Source organism: Halictus rubicundus, chromosome 9 (genome assembly GCF_050948215.1).
Source record: "Halictus rubicundus isolate RS-2024b chromosome 9, iyHalRubi1_principal, whole genome shotgun sequence".
Taxonomy (NCBI): domain Eukaryota; kingdom Metazoa; phylum Arthropoda; class Insecta; order Hymenoptera; family Halictidae; genus Halictus; species Halictus rubicundus.
This window is the reverse complement of record NC_135157.1, coordinates 12,082,717-12,104,237: the sequence shown is the minus strand read 5'-3', so window position 1 is coordinate 12,104,237 and position 21,521 is coordinate 12,082,717. Positions and strand designations below refer to the sequence as shown.

The window sequence follows — 21,521 nt, the reverse complement described above, 5'->3', positions numbered from 1 at the left end:
AAAATTATAGTCTCTAGAAAGTCCGGTAATATTTCAAAAATCGTCCAGATGTACTCCGTCCTGTTTAAGTGTCCCAAGGAAGCACTATTTCATTCGCAATGCTTATTTCCAGCCTATTTTGCATTTTACCGATTATATTCACATCTATTTTTCAACATTCCCCAACCCTGAAGACGTTACTCTGCTCGTTTGTGGATGAAAATGTGGGTACCTGGAAGGTCCGCGAACTTTGTAAAAATCGTCCAGATGTACCTAGTCGGATTTATGCGTCCCATTGCGAACAGCCGGCGATGTAAGTCGAACCAGAGTGGATCTCTAAGTCGAGGATCGACGATCGCCCGTCACGAGCGATTCCGTGGCCAGATACCGGCGACGTTTCGTCGTTATTGCTCGCATAATTTCTCCGAAGCTCAGGGCGCGGTGAAATTACGACTGGACGAGAATCGAGGCCGAGCGTGCGTGCGAGGCCGCGATCCGCGGTGTGCACAAGCACACCTGTACCCGCGACATTAATCACCGGGAGCGAAGCGTATCTGTCACGGCCGAGGGAAATTCTCTTGAATAATCAAACGACCGGCAGTCTTCGGCTCAGTGTACACGACAATCTCTGGTAGGACATTTGTCGATAGCTTGCGTCTTCGATCGACAGCGACGGGAACAAGCGTGCCCTCCTCTGTTGAGTAGAAATTAGGCAAACTCCGGGTATGTGCTCATAAACCAAATTCGCATCGTTCGAAAATTCTCGGATGGACCTTTCTAATGCAAAATCGATGCAAGGAGGTCGGACGTTTATCAACGAACTGTTCATTTTGATGGTACTCTGGTACTCTGAAAATTAATACATCCTATATCAGTTACTATCAACTATAAAATATAACAGAGTTCTATACGTCTTTCTCGAATAAATATGCTCTTAATAAAGACCTTCTTCAAAATTAGAAAATATAGAAAACAGAAGAAGTTTCTATTTGGATCTAAAATTCTATCCCTCCAAGGATACATTTTGGAAAGTTTCACTCGGTCACCGCAAAGGACCAAATGCTGAAAGCAGTTAAACAAAGAACATCGTCGCAACGAGAACTGTCGAACGGAGTATCGGTACCGAAACGAAGCGAGTTTCTGGAGCGGTTGCACCCAGGCTCGAGTAATCGGCTCGAGTTTTCTCGGCCGTCGGAGCTTTCGTAGAGAAGTGGCCAAACGAAATTCGGTTCTTGAGTTTCATGGCCACCGGAAGCCATTGTCTTTCCCGATACTCCATTCCTCTTTTCTTGCTTGTTTTTTCGTCAGCCCCGCGACAGAGGGTACACGCCGAACCCCGGCGTCCACGGAGCGGAGTTTACCGGAGTAAGCACGAGCTCGGACTAATTCGAGCGTGAGTAGAGCGGAGTCGAATGCCGGAGCCGCGGCGAAACGAAACGTGAAACTCGAGAAGACTATTAGAGCGAGGAGCGCGGGAAGGTGGGGCCCTCGAAAAACAAGGAAGAACCGGCGCAAGACCCTTCGGAAAACGAAGAAGACGATGCCACGGGAAGATGACGCCTCCCTGGCGCCCAGATCTGCGACATCCTGCTCCGGAGACTGCCGCCATTGCTGATCCACTATCGGCCGTCTCTGAGACACTACCTCCACTGAAATTACCGAACTTCCCCCCTCGACCAAACGGTTCACCTTTTACCTTTGCTGGACCATTCTCGGCTCGAAAATGCCACATTTGCCTTAATTATTAAGCATTTCAGCCGGAAACATTCTTTAATTATTTTAACAGGCCAAAAGTAATATGTCCCTACTCTTCAATTCTTTTAACTCCTTGTAAAGAACGCCCTTCACATAAAGATCCTTTTGCTTGACTACTCACTCCAATCTTTGACCGTAACACATTGTTCTAAGAAATAGGAAAAACAAGGTACAACCTGGGTAAATCCAGTTTTCGAAAATGATTTAATCCTTGCTCTAGACGCTTTTCGAAGTTGCTTCAGAAAATGGGCACGCGTTGCACCAGGGATGTTGAATGCTCTAACTGTAAGGGTATCGTGGTGGATGATCGGAGCGATCTCCGAAGAAGGAATTCGTTTCCAGAGGCGAGCGAGGTTCGCGCGCTGACGAGGATGATCGATAGGAGCGTCGGCGAGAGGATAAACGCGGTTGTTCTCGCTCGGCGAGGTCCTCGAAAATCTGCCGACGGTAGTTCGTTACCGGTGGGCTATTAGCAGACGTAACGCACGTCCTGGCAGCGTCGCGGGACTAAGTAAACCCCGGCTAACAAGGAGGCGTATCCGTCGGCCACGAATGATCTACCGATCCGTAGCCGACATTATTCCGTTCCCCGTTTCTCTTGGCAGCTTCTTCGTTCGTTCGTTCGTTCGTTCGTTCGCGGCCCTCGACCGTTCTTTTCTCGCTGGAGTCTCGCGCGCTCATCCCAACGCGGAGAGATACCTGCACCTCCTACCTACGCCCCCGAATATTAACACTCTGATTTATGCGCGTAATTATCTCTAGTTATTTTCTGAGGAAGAAGACCCGGGCCCGGCCCGGTGCCGTCTCGCAGCTTGTCTTCGTAGCTGCCGGTGCTGCTGATACGCAACAAATTAACTGTTCCTTCTTCCGTCTACCCAAACCACCCTCTTCTTCTTCTTCTTCATCTCCCTCCTCCACCACTTCTTCTTTCCCTCGTTGTCCTGCGTCCTCGACCGTCTTCCATCGTCGTTTCACGGCAGAGAGCCCGCCTCCTATTTATAGGTGTCTCGTTCCACTTCGTAATTGCGTTCTTATTATCGGAGGACCGTTCCGCTCGCCCGCGGACGGTAGCCGTTGGTCGCAAACGGCGGATTCAGCTCGCGGTGATCATTTATCCTCGGCCAGAGACTCGCGAAACGACCTGTCGCCCCTTACGCGGGCCTACGAGCTTGCGAGCTTGCGTATTTTTGGACCGGTCGTTATTAAGCTCGGACCACGATCCTGATAATTAGCGGGGAAAGCGGCTACGCCCGAGCGAAACTGTTTTTCTTCTTTGGCCGACTGGGTTGTCCACTTACGCGGCTAATTAGTCCTCGCCGAGGTCAATTGAAGCGTTTGGGTCTTTATCGCGGCCCTATGTCCGCGAGAACGTCTCGAAGAGAAAGAAAGTAATTCATCGATGCGTACTATAACATAACATTGGCTGAAAGAATAATTGTCCTCTACGAAAAGCTTAAAATTTGTTTCTCCTAATAATCCCCAGTGAAATTATTAGATTACGATACAGCAGTTGTTGGTTTGGTTGTCGGAAACAGGTTTGAAGTTTCCAACAGGAGCGTCTATGCACGCAACCGCTTCGAACTTCAACCTGGAACTGCAGGAATATAATTGAAATACGATTGAGATAAAAGAAGAAATGAATTTTCGAAGTTGATAAAGCAGGCTCCCCGTTTAAGCGTCCAATAGCGAGCCCCTCGGCGTTTTTCGCTGGATAAACGAAGACCTGGAGACAGGTCCAGCCCCCGGATCCCGCGGAGATAAATCGATCGTTTTGCGGGGAGATTGCTCGATGGGAATCGAGTCGATCGCGCCGTATCCTGGCAATTTAATTACGCCGCGGTATTTCACCGACATTTTTTCTCGGCTCGGTATCGGGACGAGATATCAACGGAGAGAGAAATAAAGAAAGAAAGAGGCAGGGAGAAAAAGAAGAATGCGGCACGGTGGCGTTGAAACACTCATAACAGGTGGACCGATGCCCGACCCGGAGATGCATCTTCGAGGTGGGCGGTCCCACACTCCTTAAATCAGCCCGCAGCCACCATAACATTAAGGCTGACCCTCGCGGGGCCCTCACCTCGCCCCTCGGCCTCGCCTTTATTTGTTTGCTTAGAGCGAGTAATTAGAATCCGATACAAATGGTTATTATTTATCGACGAGCGCCGACGAGGAACTTTTGAGATGGTTGGGGGGGGGGGAGCGAAGGGGGCGGCGAATGCAGAAGTAGGTAGGAGGGAACACCTTCTGATTGCCTGGCGTTATTAAACCAACCGATACCCGCTGATAAATACACGGACGCACGGTGAAGCTGCGCTCTCGCCACCGGCCAATATATAACGCCATGATCAACCTGCTAACAGCTTTCCCTTCATGATATCTTGCTGCCTGCAGATTCCTCTCGCGTGCTGTTGCGGCTGCGCCGACGATCCACGGGGTTGTTTGCCAAGCGAACCCGCAAAAACTTCTATCAACCCTTTTCAACCAGCTCCGCCCCTCGTTGACTCTAATTTCGATGGTAAAACTTAACCATCTCCTTACATTCTTCATACACCCACACTCATATTTTCATAGATCACACTTTTAGCTGGCTCTATTGATTAAATTCTACTTCCATTTTCTTATTTATACACTCCGGATTTTACGAATAGGTCAAATAACATTATTAAAAGAAGCAATAAATGTCTATGTAGCTCTAGTGTGTTGTAAATAACCTATTTACTTATGGTTTGAGATGCCCTCGAACTCTTCAATCCTCTAATTTTTGGATTCTACTTTGAACTTTTGACTGGTTCATTTATCATTTAATCTACGTATTGTATTGCTGAGAATTTTGGTACGTGCTTTAGTTTTACATAAATTATCCCCAGGTTTTCGCCTTACTTTACTAGAGTAGCTACAGTTACGTTTTTCATCGTACTAGTAAATTTAATTAGCGTACGCAATTCCAGCCAGTCGTATTCTCGACATCGTTTTCCTTCTTTTTACACGCGATCAAACCACTTTTATGAGGTATATTAAATAACCGTTAATATTATTGACATTAAGGTGCGTGCACTCGTCACTCAACTGGAAATATCGCCGGCCGACCGTAAGACTCGTCGATACAAGAGAAAGCGACCATAAGCAATAAATTGGCTGGGTAACAGCACAAAGAAGAATATAGTCTGGAACAGACACACCTGCTTCTCGAAGCAGAAAACGTTTAACGTCGACAAGCCTACCACAATCCGCGCAACCGGAATCAGATAAACGCTAATGCTCTACTAAAACCTCTGCTCTTCCTCGAATTAACATATCCTCTATCATTAGCGGACCTACTTATGGTGCAATCATTGCATAATTATCTCGACACCGAAATAGAGCGAATGCTCGCTCACGGTGTCCCGAGGAAATACATATATCAACCCGAGCCGCATCATATGCAGTCTATTTATTTTATTCATCAAGCTACACGATTATTCATGACTCGAAAGAACGTTTGACCCCAGGAACGATGTAAAATCTAAGTATAATATTTACAGCAGTCTGTGATATTTTATCTATCAAGTTACAAGGTTATTCATGACTCTAAAACATTCTTCACATCTGGAATTAATCAAATCTTTGAATGCTCGTGGATTTGCTGCATTTGCAACAGAGATTTTCTTGCTGACATGAATAAACAGTTCACAGTAAGAGTACACGCATCTTGATGGACATGCGCTTATAATTTAATGTTGAATTGCTAGAACAATTTGCCAAATGTCTTGTTAGACAAATTGAAAGGTATACATGCCTATTAAAATGATAAATATGCATTGATCATCACGGATCAGTCTCGCTAACGAATCTTAACCGTATTCTTCACTACATTCTCTAGGTAGAGGATAGATCTACTGAGAACTACTTTAACGACATTTTTAGCGATTTTTATCACAAAATAGATCCACAGAAATAAATTTTGAGGGCCTGCAGTTCTATTGCTATCCAAAATGGTACAATTTTAAACACCGAATGTCAGAGACCACCACTTTAACTATCAACCAAGCAAGAAACACATCTTTGAACATCAGGGATTACAAATTGAAGGGTTCGAACACTCTCGTAAACCGTTCGCCGCATCGAGGCTGATACGAAACGGATTCTAGAAACTCGTCGGAAATCGATACAGTGTTTAACCGGAGACCAGAAGCACCTGTCGGATGGACGAAAAAGGATCCGAGCGATTCCAGGGAAAGGGGTATAATGGCGTCGGGATTGAAGAGAAGCGGCCACGTCAGAGCAGCCGTCCCGCGTTTCCGAGAGGACGCGCGGATCGAACAGTCGAATCTATCGCGATGCCAGACGCGTCCGTTAATAAAGTATAATGGGCACACGGCACCCCGGCGACGATGTACACCTGACCCGGCGAATACAATGGCCGTCCAACGACGTTCGGGCACCGATCACGTAGATCGCGCGCGTATGTGTATGTCTGTGCGAGCCTGTGAACGGCTCTTTAATACGGGCTCGTAAACCATCCGCGAGAAAGGGGAAGGTACGCGGAGCGACTGCCGACCGGGAACCATCTAAACAATAATACAAAACTGTAAGACTAATGGCGTGCCAGAAATCGCTAATTGGAAACCGTTATTTACATAAGTTGGACCGAAAGAAAAATTCATTTGGTATCATCAGGGGTCAAGGGATATTTTTTTTTGTTCACTAATTTTTGCCAGAAGTGGATAAAATCCGTAATTAATTTAGAGTGAAAGTATCACAGTTTGTCGCAAATGCGGGAAATCCCCAGCTTGGTATTTTACCGTTCACTCTCTACAGCAGAACCAATCGCAAAAACCATTTGTCTCTGCAGCACTCTATTAAAACAAAAAAGCCTCGTTGACACGGGCATAATTTTCGAAGCTCGTCCCGATGCAAATGAGTTAACAAATATATCCGGTACGCTTTCAGCCCCCCGTTGCAGTTTACGCTGCCGTTGAAACGATCGAGGGACATAATGAATTTGTTTCAATTATTCAGTGGACATCTTCGCCTCGATCGACCGTGAAATACGATTTTCCGTTCGTTCATCGGGTAATCGGCCGATTTATTTATCCGAGCAAAAATTCAACGGAAAAGGGGGGGGGGGACTGAGGGAACAGGGGAAGAGGAGGAGAGAGAGAGAGGGCATGCGAGTGGGAGTCACGTTGATTAGCTTCCGTGTTGATTTAATTACTGGGGGAATAATTGGAATGCCTACCGACCTGCCCCGTCCCCTTCCCCGGCGACATCGCCCCGTCGTTTGCTTCACTTTGTCTCCTGCGCCCCGTGCCCCTCGCATTCTCGCGGCCTGACCGTTGCATATTCATCGATGGATTAATATATATATATATATCCCATGTGTCGAAGGCTCCGCTGGCACCGTTACACCCCTCCGGTATCAACGACACCGAATTTCCGCATTAACAAGTCCCGGAATGATTGGCGGGATAACGAGTACGACGAGGAAGACACCTTTGATGGTTTTGCACTTTTTGTTCGACACTCGTAGATTGCTATCTACTGTATCGGAGGCTCGCTATTGGAATTTCAAACAAATAAAATATGCACGTTGTATTTCAGCTCTGAAAATAACTTTCAAGGTACTATAAGATAAAAGGGTTAAATCAGCAACGACAGGGTTCAAGAAAAGAAACAGAACGTGCGCAAAGGATCAGGAATCTCTCCAGGTGTCCAACACTCGGATCCTCGGAGACGGGGATCCGCAAAAGAGAGCGGAGCGGCGTCGAATCAATTCCGCGGAAGGATGTTCCGGGCGCGCATCGCGGAAGAAACAAATTTCAGAAGACTAAAAGGACTACAAGGCCGGCGGGTGCGCGCGGAAATAAAACAGCGAGCCGCGCGGCGCGCCGCGGAAAAACATTTTCCCGCGGGCGTATCTCGCGGGGGAACGCGAGCGCAAACCGGTCCGCGTGATAGACGGCGCGTGTAGGACGCCTCTGCGCTCGGAGAGAGCAGACTGGAAAAAGACAACGGAGCGAAGTTCGTTGCCAATTTCCACGAAGCGCGAGTCTCTCGTTGCAAAAACGAGGCCGTGTATGGTTACGTTGGTAGCGGAGCGGCGCGGAGAGCAGCGCGGAGCAGTGCGGCCATAGGCGAGCGTATATCGCGGCGATGTTATCCGCAAACACGCGGGTTCGGCCAATTTATCCCAAGGGATGAGGCCGACGTGGCCTGGAGCCGGGTGTGGGGCAACCTTGTCCAGCGGAATGAATTCAGCACGCAGCCCCTGTGCGGTTGAGCCGCCTCCATCCCCCTTTCACAGACCGCCACCTCCAGCCACTGTGCTACATCCCTCCCTCCGAACAAACCCTTCCCTTCCCTTCTCTATTCCCTTCTGCGCCCTTCCTCCCAACCGCTTTCCATACCCTGCTTCCTTCCTTCCTTCCTTCCTTCCTTCCTCCACCACCTTTTCCATCGGCGTTCTCCGCGAACGGCCGTTAAGGCCGGTTCAAACTGTTCGGTCGGGAAACGATGCGTGCTAACAACCACCGCGATGTCGTTCGCGGCCGACGCTTTTTCCACTTCACCCCCTACACCCCCTCAAACTAATACCGTGATGATCGCTCGACGCGTTTTCATCGCGGAGCTGCTGTCACTCGATCATCTCGAACACTTTAACCCCGTTCGCATCAGGCAACTTTTGGTCCGACGACTGACAAGGAAAGACCCGGACCGTTCGACTTTGATTTTGACAAGCTTTTGAACAGTGGTAGTATACTAGTTGTTACTTGATAGAACTTAATATTATTGGTACGGTTATGTGCAAGCCACTAAAACTATCACGAGAAGAATTTTATGACAGATTTTTATGGAATTTCCCTTTCTTGCAATTTGATGCAGACAATTTTTATTTTGCATAAAAATCCGCCGTCTATTCCTTGTATATTTTAAATATTCCTTCTACAGAAGCATAGTCATTCCCAGATCAGTGAGAACTTTTTGTTCAGTAGCCACGTAAAATTTGGGGCTCTTGTAGAGAGAGGATTATGACCTAGTAAAAATGTTGGAGGTGCTCCAAGTGGACCAGCCGAGTGGAACAGCTTACAATATTGCACCACCGCAGAACTTTTCACATAATGTACCATTGATACTTGGACTCGAAACCCCAATTTTCAAGCTTTTGGTTCTATAAATCTGTAAAATACTTCCCGTAATAAGACTATAAGCTTATAATAAAACTGCTTAGATTGAGTTTTTTTCGATTTTTGACTCTTTCTCGCGAGGGGCAAAAATGCGAACGTTTCACGAAAGAGAAGAAGTTGGCAGGGTCGGGAATCGTCGCTAAGCCGCAGTTTAGAAAGACTAATTGATTCGAGCGCGGCCGGAAATCTCTCTCGGGGTCGGTTCGATGTCGGCCGGGGGCGGCGGCCCTTACACGCATAACAACGAATATCAATAGTGTGAATAATCCTTAAACTGGTCGGGTATCGGACAACTGGTGATCCGCTCCACATATTGGCGGTTTGGTGTACACCGGCCGCCTGATTGCCACGGGGGCTCTTAGATTTATTGACCTGTCAATGGTGGCGCGCGAAAACGGCGAATTTACAACGCCGCAGGTGTTAAGTTCCGCCGTGCGTGTAATAACGGCCCTGATCCCAGGCCTACGGTAAGCCACACCGTAATTATATTTCCGAACCTCTGGCCCGCCACCTTTGTCATTATCACCGGAGGCGGCGGGGCCGTAACTCAATGAGATCCGTTCCCGCCATGCGCCGCGGTCTGTGTGCGTGGAAACGATAACGGGGCGACGAATCGCGCGCGAATCCACAATTTTTTAGCCGGACCACGCGATTCGACCGGTAATTATTTCAAGTCGAAAGAAATTTACGAGCGATACCGTGCGGCACAGGCTCTCTGTTATCGTGACTTGCTCTCTCTCTCTCTCGTCTCTCTTTCCTCTTATTTTCACCCGCGCGCGCGTGTGCGCGTCCCGAGACGGCGAGATACATCGCCCCGTTCGGAGCCCGCCGAAAAAAACAGATCAAGAAAAATTAAAGATCGTAATTAGACTCACCTTGAGCCCGGTTAGGCGCGGCTCCTCCCCTGCCAGCTTCGCCAACGCCTGGTAATCCCCCTGCGCTGCCCTCACCAGCCATTCCCGCGACTTCCCGTCCAGTTGCTGATCCCCAAACCAATAATTGTCGCAATTAACGAGGGTTACTCGCGGTGCCGGTTACCGAACCGATGCGACGAACGGACAGAAGAATTTACCGATTGGGGCAATGAAATTATTTACACTTTTTCCGATATCGGTGATAATAGAGAAAAATGTCATACATAAATCTATATCAAAGTTGCATAGAAGGTAATACATAATGCAATTAGAAATACTATTTTGCGTAGATACAAATTTCAAGACAGTCTCTATTTTTCTACGTGAAACTTTTTCTGTTAGTAAAAATAATGTCGAAGTGGTAAAAGTTATTGCCTCACCGTGTATACGGGATGTTCGACTACGTTGGTGAGTACATTGTGGGGTGAACGGACAACGTAAAATAAAACGAAAAGCATTAGTCACGATTCTGGCTATGTTTACAAGTTATTGACCACTGTACGAGCAACTAAACTGAAATATTTCAATTATTATTGAAGAATGCTAATAGAAAATGAAGAAAATAAAGTTGCACTGTTACATCTAATCCTTCAAAAATTTTTTTCTTTCAAAAGAGGAGAGCTCCAGAAAAATTTCTGCATTTGCTTCCCAACTCCACGAACGCATCTCTATCACGCCAGGTGTCGTTTGCAAAAGATTGGGAACCCCGTCGCAGAATCACCAGGCAAATGCTCACCGCGCGTAGCCGAACACCTCGTGCTGATCACGGCTAGATCGGAGAGATCGGCGGAAATTTTAATTAAGATCTCGATACTCGATCGCGTGGCTTTATCCGTCCGGGGCATCGTGGGCCGGACAATTATCTGCGATTCGGAGAGGAGCGTGCGCTCGCTCGCGCGATAATCACGGTCCATAGCAGAACGACGATGACGATGATGAACTTACCGAGGCAACGGAAGCGCTGTCATCCTCGTCGGCACCCTGCGGGGAAAAGAAGAAAGTCAGTCACTCAGCCGGTCGCTCGAAAAATCAACGTGGCGCGCTACGTCACGCGCGACGTACGCCCGTGGAACGTCTTGTCGAACCAACAGAGAGAACCGGTCGTCCGCGCGAGATCGGGCCCGCTCTATATGGCCCACAACCATAACCGGAGAACTATCTCCGTCCCTTTTACGCCGCGTGCTCGCGGCGAAGAGAGCCCCCGGGCACACGAGGGGGGAAGAAAATGCGTAAAAGCAGCGGGACGCCGCGTACCACGAACGCGCCACGGTCATCAGATTGATATACGGATCCAATAATTGATTCTCTGACGCAACACCCCGGGAGGGCTGGACCAACTTACGCAACCCCTCGCCCGGCCACCACCGGGCCCAGCATCTCCTCCTACGATGGGCCTCGATTGAACGGACTTTGTCCGGCCCGGTGTTTGGCAAGGCCTCTCGAAGCGGACTACAAATTTTGTTCTCGTCAAACTAACCTTTCGCCTCCAGGCCAACGTAGACAGATTGTATTGCGAGACACTGCTCTGGTCTCGTCAAAATCTGATGTCTTTTATTTCGGAATTAGCATATCAAAGAGCGTTTGTTGCTCGTGCCGTAGTTGTGGTTCCTAGAACCTTTGGAAGATCACTTTTGGATCATCTATAAGTCTGCTACCTCGTGCCGAGTTCATACGAAATTGTATATACTGCACTGCCCTAATTTCCGGAAAATAATTCCAGCTGAGATCAAAATACAGGTAAGTGTCAATCACAGCGAAGCGTTCGGAAACGCAGTCGATCGCTCACTGGAAGGAACAATAATTCGATCAATAACTCAAACGAGTCTAATGTTGCATTCGGCCCGTTTCCGGCAGCGCTCGTCCTTATCCCGTAGCTCATTTCGCGCGCTGCGGTAGGAAGAGCGCCGGGCAGAAGTGGAAAAGAAAAAGAATCGAGCGCGAAGGGTGGAGGTGGTGAGGAGCGGCTGATCCCAAGAACGTTAAACGACTACTCATCCCTGTTAAACTGTTTGTATTTTCACTCGTCACGGCTGCATCGTCCGTTCGAGGTGCTCACATCGACACTCGTACCCGAATCAATCGTGACTCCTCGTAAATTACTTGGAACGGGGCGAGGCGAGTGGGCCGAAGAAGGATGCGAGCATCGAATCCGGCCGAGTCATCATTAGCTGGCTCCGATATATCTCTATCGATCGACACCACCTCGCGTGTCCTTAAGTGAAATCGTGATTCCTGCGGACGAGGTCCTGCCAGCTTAGATTCTTCGCGACCGCCTCGATTTCAATTCGGAAATGCTGTCCTGATTCGACTGCGAAGTGTCGCGCTGGGATCTTGCTAAAAATTTACGAAAATGCCCTTAACTATCTTAAGCTGCACGCTAAAATTCGATTAAACTCACGCGTAGACTGCGGATTTTATGTATTTGTAAGAGAAAGGGGGTGGGGAAATTTAAAACAGTAGAAACATTGAAAGAATTTAAGAAAACCAAATTAAAAACAGTAACTGAAGAGTTACTGAAGAATTAATGTTTCTTGCAGTTGGTGCCAAAAAATTTGATTTAGCATTAAGATCCACAGTCTAGCATTGAAACCTCAGGATGCCATTGGAGGGTTAAAATTTGATCCACCAGGTCCCAGAACGAAAGTTTGCTGTTTTGCTGATCGGCAACAAACGTTGCGAATATTTTCCACCCCACGGACGAATCGAATAGGTTTCCCGATGAGAACCACTGGCCCCCCGTCGCGTCAGGTGGTGCATCGAGGTACGTTCCCAGCTTTCGTGTGCTACGGCCACTCTCTCGCAGCGAGAGACGTCCGTGGCCTCGTCGGAGCGCGTCGATACACACCGACACGGGGGATAGTCTTTATTATGTGCGTCCCCGGGCGCGCGTTATCCGCCATCAGTGATTCGACAATCGTACTTTCAATAAGCGGTTGTTATTGCCTGGCCGGCTGAACAATAACCGCCGCGCGCCTAACCGCAAACAGATTCGGTTTTGCTCTGTTTTCGAGCGAGCCCGACGAAAGCGGATCTGCTCGGCCGCCTTCTGATCATCTGCGGCCGACTGCCAGTGGAACGTGATGGTCACAATATTTATACGCAGACTCTTATCCGAAGAGTTCTTAAGCCTCTCGAACAGCCACGACGATCGACAATGACGACAAGTGTCTAAAAAACGTTGACTCTTTGCACTCGAAGCCATTCTAACTCCAGAGTCAAAGAGCGTTTCATTTTCTGACCTCTGGATGTTTCGTTGCAACTATTTGATCCCAAAAAGCATTTCATAACACTTTCGTCTTTGAGAATGTATGGAAGGCAGATAAATTTAGTAGTGTGAAAATTGTTTGAATTGTGGAGTGATTATTTTTAAATATTCCAATAATAGAGTAATTACTTTTGGGATCCACAGTGCCAGCCTTTGTCGATTTGTACAATAAATAGTCATTAAATTACTCAATTTGAGACGATTCAATTAAACGAATTACAGTAGGAACAACAGAGAGAGAAATGTACGAGAAGTACCTACGAAACGAGTCTGAAAAATGGAGGAATAAAACTGTGAAGGATCCTGAGCATCGTCGATCGTATAGTTGTAAGAATGGTCCGCCGTGCGAGGGTTGAATATAACAAGGGCTTGACGACCGGATGAAATGTCAGCAAATAATTCCCCCGAACGATTCCGCGAGCATCTCGTCCGATTCGCTCGCAAAAAGCCTGTCGCGAGGAGTAGTAAACACGGTGTACACGTCGCCTCGAATCTCGATAAGCGTTAACATTTGCGAACGGTCCTCGAGGCTCGTCGCATTAAAATCCTCGTGTCACCGGCGGGTTCGGTTGATGTTGAAGCGATTCGAAGCCGACGCGACACTTGTTTTCCCGTGGCTCGCCGGAGAAGTATGCAAATGGTTTGCGAATCCAGTTCCGCGGCCGCGACGAGCCCGTGAACGATCGTGAAAACGGGATCCACAAAACGTTGAAGCCGGGCCGACCATAATGGCCCGGTTATCAGATAAGCTTCTAGAAGGAGGAGGGTAATCGTAATAGCATCGCAACGATGGCTATACTACGATCGAATCGGAGGCGGACAGATAGAGAGGGGGAGAGGGGGAGAGAGAAAGAGAGAGAGAGGAAGATCGTGGAACAGAGAGTAGACGGGTCGTCCCGATCCTCATCGGCGCCTGATCCCGTCAGCGGGTCATTGTTTCGCCGTAATTAATATTTTAATTGAGATCACCGGGAATTAATTAATGCAACGGCGTCGTCGGCGAGCCCCTCGGCCCGAACTGTTCGTTCAATCGATCGTAACACGGCGCCTGTCAGAGCTGTACAGGTCGTTCCATGAATTTCGCCGAGCATCGGGACTTCACGCTGCGCGTGCACGCCCCTCAGATATTATCTCCCAGCCGATTTCTTTTTGCTCGTCCTCGTTACTCGCACAACCGTTACGATTAGGGTCAACGGGAGTTCATGGGCCGTTGATACCTTCCGCGGGAAACTACCAATCCGCTGATTCGCGGGACAGGTGCAATAACCACGAAAAAGAACCAGAATTCTCACGGAGCCGTTCCTATTCGAACGTCTATCTTCAGTTTTGCGAATTCTCTGAACCATAGACAGCAAACCTTTCGTAAAAATGTTTCCACGTACGACAGTTCGGTTGTCCAGGATCAAAAGAAACTATTACAAACTTCTTCTAACCATTCGTGAAGTAATATCCAGAATGTTCACAGACATCTTTACACAAAATTCACATGGTTGAATCGAAGAAGCAGCTCTGGAAATTTTCACGAAAATGGGAAATCCGGGAAACAAAATAGTTGACTCCGCGAGCAAGAGGTCGCAAACTCCGAAGAACCCAGACACGCACTTAAAACTTCCAGGCCGACATCGTTCTCGGGAGGATGATTCCGGCCGAACTTTCAACCCCCTATTATCTTACCCCTTCGAACGAACTGAGAAAGAAACGACGGCGCTCGAGCGAGTCACGCGAAACTTCGAGGTTGTTATTATCGAGAGGCCGTGGTACATCGATTGTTCGCTCTGCTAATTAAATTATGCGCGGTTGATCCGTGGCCGAGTGAGAGCACGCGGACACTCGAGGCTGGCGCACGTGCTGGCTCTTTTCCTGGGACAATGGACAGAACGCGTAACCGGGTTACGTGAGTGGGAAAGCGCGCTCGTTGTTCGGGGTGGAAACGTTTTAATAAACGGACGCTACCCTCCGGAGGGGGTGTATAAATATATTCGGTTGTTGCAGGAAGGAGAGAGAAACGGAGCTGGGAGACGAGAGGAGCTGGGAGGGTTGGTTATCGGCGAAACGGCGAAAGGAACCGTCGACGAGTTTTGGGGGAGGAGAAGGGGCTGCGGAGGCGGGAACGAGGGGAGGGAGGAGAGCGAAACATGTTGCGGCACGAGCTGCCTCAAGAGCACCGCAGAATTAGCTTTATTATAACCTGGGGGCCATCCATACATGCCTAACAGAGCAGGAACATTCGCCGGCCAATAAGCCGAATGCTAACCAAACATTTTCGCGACTCGCCGCACCCTCGAATTTATCCGCGGCCCGCGCAAAGCTATCCCCGACGGTCGACGAGAGGCCAGGGCGGAGAGGAAGGAGGATCGATTTCACGAATTAAAGCTGGATATCTATTTAATGCGGCCGTTAATGTCCGGCTAGCGCTCGACTATTAATATACCGGCTGTTTGCGGAAACCACTTAAAAGATTACCGACAGTTTAGGGTATTATCGGAGGCCGTGGATTAGCCCCGCTGTATTTGCCATCTGGCCACGCCGATTTATCGCGCCACTTTGTCTAATAAGATTTTTTCGCACGGTGGTGCGGAATTACCGAGCGTCTTCGAGTTTACCGAAACGTTAGTCTAATCTGTGGATCGTATAGACTTTTTGAGATTTCTCCGAATTCAGTAAGTAATAAAATATGAACACATGTTATCGAGCGAAGGGTTGATTTACCAACAACGTTTCTGCCACTGCGACTGTTTAAAGAACAGGTTACAAACCGATCCTTCTTCGCTCCGGCTAATTACTCACATGTATCACTGATCTCTTTATCCTACAGTCTTATTCTGCGATCGCTGTCTCACCCGAAGAGCCTTACAGAAAGAGACGAAGAAGAGGTTAGAACGAAATAAAGAATCCGTTTCTAAATTGAGCTCTCTGAAGCGGTACCAATACCCTTGATAGTGATCAACGATCTCCATAATCTCTACCCACTTCCTCCGTTAGGCTCTCTCAGGACTGTAGATCAGGATCGTAGCCCGTTGGACGTCAAAGTTCCCGGCGCGGCGTTTCTCTAACGAGCATCGTTAAGGAAGAGGAACTTTTCCTCGGGCCGAGCGCAGAGAGAGCGAACGATTAGGCCCGGATTAGCGGCGGCCGTTCGCGCGCGCGCGCGAGATCGATTATGCGACGCTGCGGATAACGTTGGCCCTGATTTATTCCCCTAATGGGCGTTCGCGCATTCATTTCGTGGCCGTGCGAGGCAATTCCACGGGGCTTCGTCGGATGGCGGGCGGCCGTACTGCCGCTGACAGGAAAACTCTCGCTGGGTGATTCAGCGTTCGGTTCGGCGACGCCTCCCAACGACCACCATAATGCCTACCTAGCTCCGCGCCCACCTACCTAACGCCATTTCCATCGGCCGCTATCGTCCGGGATCATAATCCAAGGTTTAGCCCGGAGCACGACGAAACCGCGGCCGGGCCCGTCCCGCTCCACAGAAATGAACGCGCGGAATGGCAGAAACGCCGCTGACCAACCAGACAACCCATCTGGGGACAACCCTTTGGCTGGACCCCAAAACCAGCCTAAACACTTCACGGTTCCATGCAGAAACGAGAAAACTGCACAAACGATGTTTCAGCGACTTTTCTTTGACGACGTTAAGTCAACGAATTCACACCGGATAATTTTTCACCGAAAATTATCCGCAAGTTTCTGAAGAATTTGCGAAGCGTTTTAACGATTGGAACGTCGAGAGGAGACCCGGAAATTGGCAATTTGATCGAGGACGAAACTTTACAAGCCAATAAACGGGGCGCGACACAGGTTCGATCGGAAGCAGTTTTTCACGTTGAATAGGGGGCGGGAGAGCGGGGGCGGACGGGTTCGGGGTCGCGTTCGACAAGTCGAGCATCGAACGATTACACAACGCCGGAGAAATTCCCGCATAGAGACGATTATTAGCTGAGCCGGCGTTGGTCGGCGTGAGTAATTCATAACCGGCAGCTCGTATTTTCGCGGACGGCACGTCGAATTTGGTTCGGATGGAGAACATGGAGCATCGACGCTGCTGGCTTCACCCAACCCCCGGCCAACCTCCGTTGACAGGATTATATTCGTACGTACCTATCGTGTTCCTCGGTGTACCTCGGTCCCGCAATACGCGTCGCGCGATCATATTCCCGTCGACTAATAAATTTACCATGGTACTCGAGCGCACAGCCATCGTACGACTGTCGTCGGTCGATTGCCCCGCCGGCTATGTCACTGTTTCGAGGACCGTCCACAATGACAATCGACCGGATAATGGCCGGATAAAGGTCCTGCCAGCTGTAACCATCCTGCTACCATTATTCCGCCTCGTGAAAACTTTCCAAGACCTACTATCCTTCATTTTCTAACCGACTTCGCTCCAAACATTTGTATATTTCAATCACCATTATTTTCCAAGACATCCCAACTGAACTCATAATGTTCAGACACCTAGCAAAATCCTTAAATTTTTCTGGCAAGGTGTCAGAAATATGACACTATTTTTCTAGTACCAAAGTCTAACTTACGAGGGTTCGGAACCAGAGTAAGAAAAAGGCTTGTTCGTCTAAAAAGCTCCCTACGATAAAAATAATTACAGACACGTCAGCAAAGCAAGAATCTCCAAATCCCGCTAACGAATGAAAATGCTCAATCTGCACATGAAATTCTCTGAAAGGTTAAACAACCGAACGTCGAGGAATACTGAACAACTGCGAAGACGCCTGAACACGTGGGATCCCTTTCATTCACAGATCGGGCCCTACTACGGCCGGCGAAAGCGACAGAAAAATGAAGGTCGGCACGTGGGGACGCGGCTTAAGCATCCCCCGCGCGGTTTCGTCTCCTAACGAGTTTATCGCGTCGTCTTTAACGTTATTAACACGGGCTAACGAACTGGAATTGCCGAGTCATCGTGGTCCTACGACAAACGCGGTTCCACCAGGTACACGCACCTGTGTGGGTGTGCGCCGATCGGTGGGTGTTTTTGTCGGTGTTAGTACCGTAAGTCTATACACACACACATATGTACACGGTGGTTGTAAGTACAGGGCGAGAGAAGGGCGCTTCGACGGGACAGGTTACGTGTATAAGGTGGGATAAAGGTACGTATAGGCGCAGGCCGGGCTGTCTGTGCGGCCCTGATACCCCAGTCTCTGGGCTAATTCCGAGGTGTAATCTGCGGGTACCATCTCAATGGATTAGCATATAGATAGCGAGGTGGGCTGACCGTATATATACGCGCCTAGACCACGTCGGGGGACGCGGCCATGTCCGTTTTGGTCTCGTGTCCTCCGGACGTAAGGGGGTCAGGTGGTGCTGCAACACCCCCACGATTGCGGGGAATGAACCCCGGGAGCCTTGTGTGCACAGGACGCCCGTGGCTAATTAAGAAAACAGTGGACCAATCGCCTGACAAACTGTTTCCTTCGTTATTACAGGCCCGCGTCGAACCGTTCCGAATGACGTCCTAATACGCTTCGATTCCTTGCAAACTCTAATCCCTGAAGATACTTTTACTACTAGAACTATCCACCAGCATTCGAATGACCAATTTTTCCTCTATACAAGTGACCAGATTGCAGTTGCAAAATACGATATTCACTCAAATTTAGACACCAAAAATGTTCGCAGCTCGCTAGGGTCGCGAGCGTAGGTCGTAGCGGTGTCTCCCGTGTCCGAAGTGTGATCGACATGAATGGCAGTTCGCCATTGGCAGCGGCCACGTGGGGAGGAGCAGGGCTGGTACGAGGACCGAATATTTCGCTGGAGGTGATTCGGTCGCGAGGTAATTTGTGCTCACAGCGGGGCTGAGCAAACACGCGCGACGGGGGTGCCTCGAAAAATTAAATAACTCGATGACTGGTCACATTCTCCGACACGCGGCATACATAGGACCCTTATCCACACACCGAGGCTCGGAATCACCGTTCCAAGATGTCCGCGAGAGAGGAAGGGCGCCTTCGGTTGAATGACGTGGCCCTCTGCTCCCTCCGCGGAGTCTTCCATTTTCTTCGTTGCGAGGCCCGGGACAGAGAGAGAGAGAGAAAGTGAGAGAGAGAGAGAGAGGATTGTCGGGGCCCCGTATCCCTGGGGAACAGGGCTCCGTGGAAGCTAGGACAGGCCCAGGACGTCCACGGGGCCCAGGGGTCCCAGGGGGGCACAGGGGGAGGCGAGCGCCGGCCTCCCGCGGACTTATGAATACAAATAGCCGCTCACTGCGCGACTCAGATCCCTGATAAGGAACACTCCTGGCTTACCGGTACCACCGTCTAGCATAAAGTACGGACTTAGGCCCTCACCGACACCGACGCACGACCGTTTAACGGAAGATTATCCCCGCGACGGACCCGCAGATTCGCATCGAACGATATCGCCGTTGTATCGGCCCCAGCGAATAGCCACGGAATGTTGGACCCCGTGAAATCGAAAGAGCGATCAGTGAAAGCATCGACCCCGCTATCGGTTACCCTATGGGAACCGTGAAAGAGACGTTATTAGCTCGTCGAGGATACGCTTCTTCCGGATCGACGCTCGTTTCACTCGCCTGATGGTGCTTCGCGGTACCACTTGCGTCAACACGCTGCCATTGGCGCAAAATCCTTCGAAACGACACCACATCTGCACACAATGACAGGAATTTCATTATATACGCTCTACTTTTTCTTCATCGATGCCAAGGTATTTTTCATTTTCACAGATTAAGAAGAGCCAACATGCTCTCCAGTGTCGTATGTACATTGCACGCACACAATGTTTAATAATTGCAACGGTTGTTTCGATTCATCCTGTCCAAGCATACAGATCTTTCATCAAACATGATAAACTATGAGCTGCATTATTTAAGGAAGAATAATAGAGCCGTCTGAATTGTGCTGGAACTTTGTAGCTCACGAAACTGATGAATGCACTTGTCGGATAGTATAGGAGCCTAATTCGATTCTTGGTGGTCCGCGTTCGTCAGCGATCGAGTGAACGGTTCGTAGGCGGCACAGAACCGCGTTGAGAAATAATTATACGATGTTCGCGGATAATTTATAGTAAACAGGACGTACACGAACGGAACCGGATGCTTATTAATTTTCATATATTCAATTTGAGAGGTCCGTATCAACGTCCCGCTAATAGCGCTCGCTGATACTACACGTATGATCGATGGGCTAGATAAAGTATTATGAATATTCCTAGGTGTACGCGCTTGGAAAAATTATTCATGCCGTTTCGGTATTCGCGACGATCTTCCGCAACGATCTTCTGTGTCCCCTCTTTTCTGTATCTCCGTCTTTCCCCTCTGTCTTTCTTTCTTTCTTTCTTCCTTTCTTCCTTTCTTTCTTGCTTTGTTTCTCTCCGCCGGCGAGAGAGAGCCCGGTTGGAATGCATTTTACAGTGCCGATAACAAATTACGCGTCTTCATCCATGTTCTGCCTTCCAAGCAGAAAGGAATGCCATCGCTCGATCGGTCATTCCCCGGTTTCATCCGGTCGATCAGTAAGAAGATACCTACGCTCCTGCCGTGCGTTTCAGGATCGGAGACAGTATCTGGCTTTATCTGCGGCTAATGTCGTGTAAGAACTACGCCTCCCTTCGATCCACTGACAACCATTTGTTCGGCCACTCCTGACCGAGAGGTAAGGTGACTCGAAACTTTCTAACGAATTTACAATGTGTCTCCGGGATCAGACGCGGTCGCAAAGACGCGCAATTCTGCGCGCAATTATCAACCGTGACTGACGAGCTGGCACCTCTCAATATCTTTCGCATACTCCAATCGAATTCTAACTTCATACAATTTCATTTTTACGTTCGCAACCGGTTGATTTCCACAACCTTTTAACCCATTTATTCGTAGACGTGTGAACAATATGAATACTCGTGTATGGATCACGAGGGTTGATTATGATGTGCTCTTCCACGAAAGAAAGCCACAGTTTAACACCATGAAGACAGTTTAGTATTTAATGAAAATACATTTACTTGCCAGTGTTTTTAACCTATTACCTCTAGGCAGTTTTTGAAAATTAGTTGTAATTACCGACGGTTTCAGAAAACGGAGCGCAACGCAACATCGCGATCCAGCGTTATAGTTAGAATTCAGGATTCGATGGCCACGGGCGGCGCAGGAACGCCACGCGTGCAACCATGCAGAAAAGTAACACTCTTACATAGTCGGTGCGATACACGGCCGGTCGAGTGCATTATAGTTCGTCCGGGTTGTTCAGGCACGCCCGTCACGTGGATCGTCAGCAACGCGGTAAAACTTTCTGAATCCCACGAGCAGCGCCGAGGACCACCGAGAACGAACGCGACCCGGAAGGGTGGACGCCTCGTTCGCTATCGTGACAGACGCAATCAGTTTTCGACACTCTCTGTCACTACGGGAGATGGACTCCCGCGGACGAAGGTAGCTCACGGTTGAATAGCGCACGGTAATCTGAT

At 48.9% G+C, this 21,521-nt stretch overlaps 1 protein-coding gene across 2 annotated transcripts in view; it reads right to left on the bottom strand.

Moving 5' to 3' along the window:
• The window catches only part of Sowah (ankyrin repeat domain family member sosondowah), a 108,608-nt gene that overhangs the window by 74,798 nt on the left and 12,289 nt on the right, over positions 1 to 21,521 (bottom strand). For both annotated transcript variants that reach the window (XM_076793866.1, XM_076793865.1), the window contains 2 exons: positions 10,757 to 10,792; positions 9,773 to 9,877 (listed from right to left, as the gene is read on the bottom strand). In XM_076793866.1, coding sequence (XP_076649981.1) covers positions 9,773 to 9,877; positions 10,757 to 10,792 — 141 coding nt within the window. The remainder of the gene's footprint in view (positions 1 to 9,772; positions 9,878 to 10,756; positions 10,793 to 21,521) is intronic.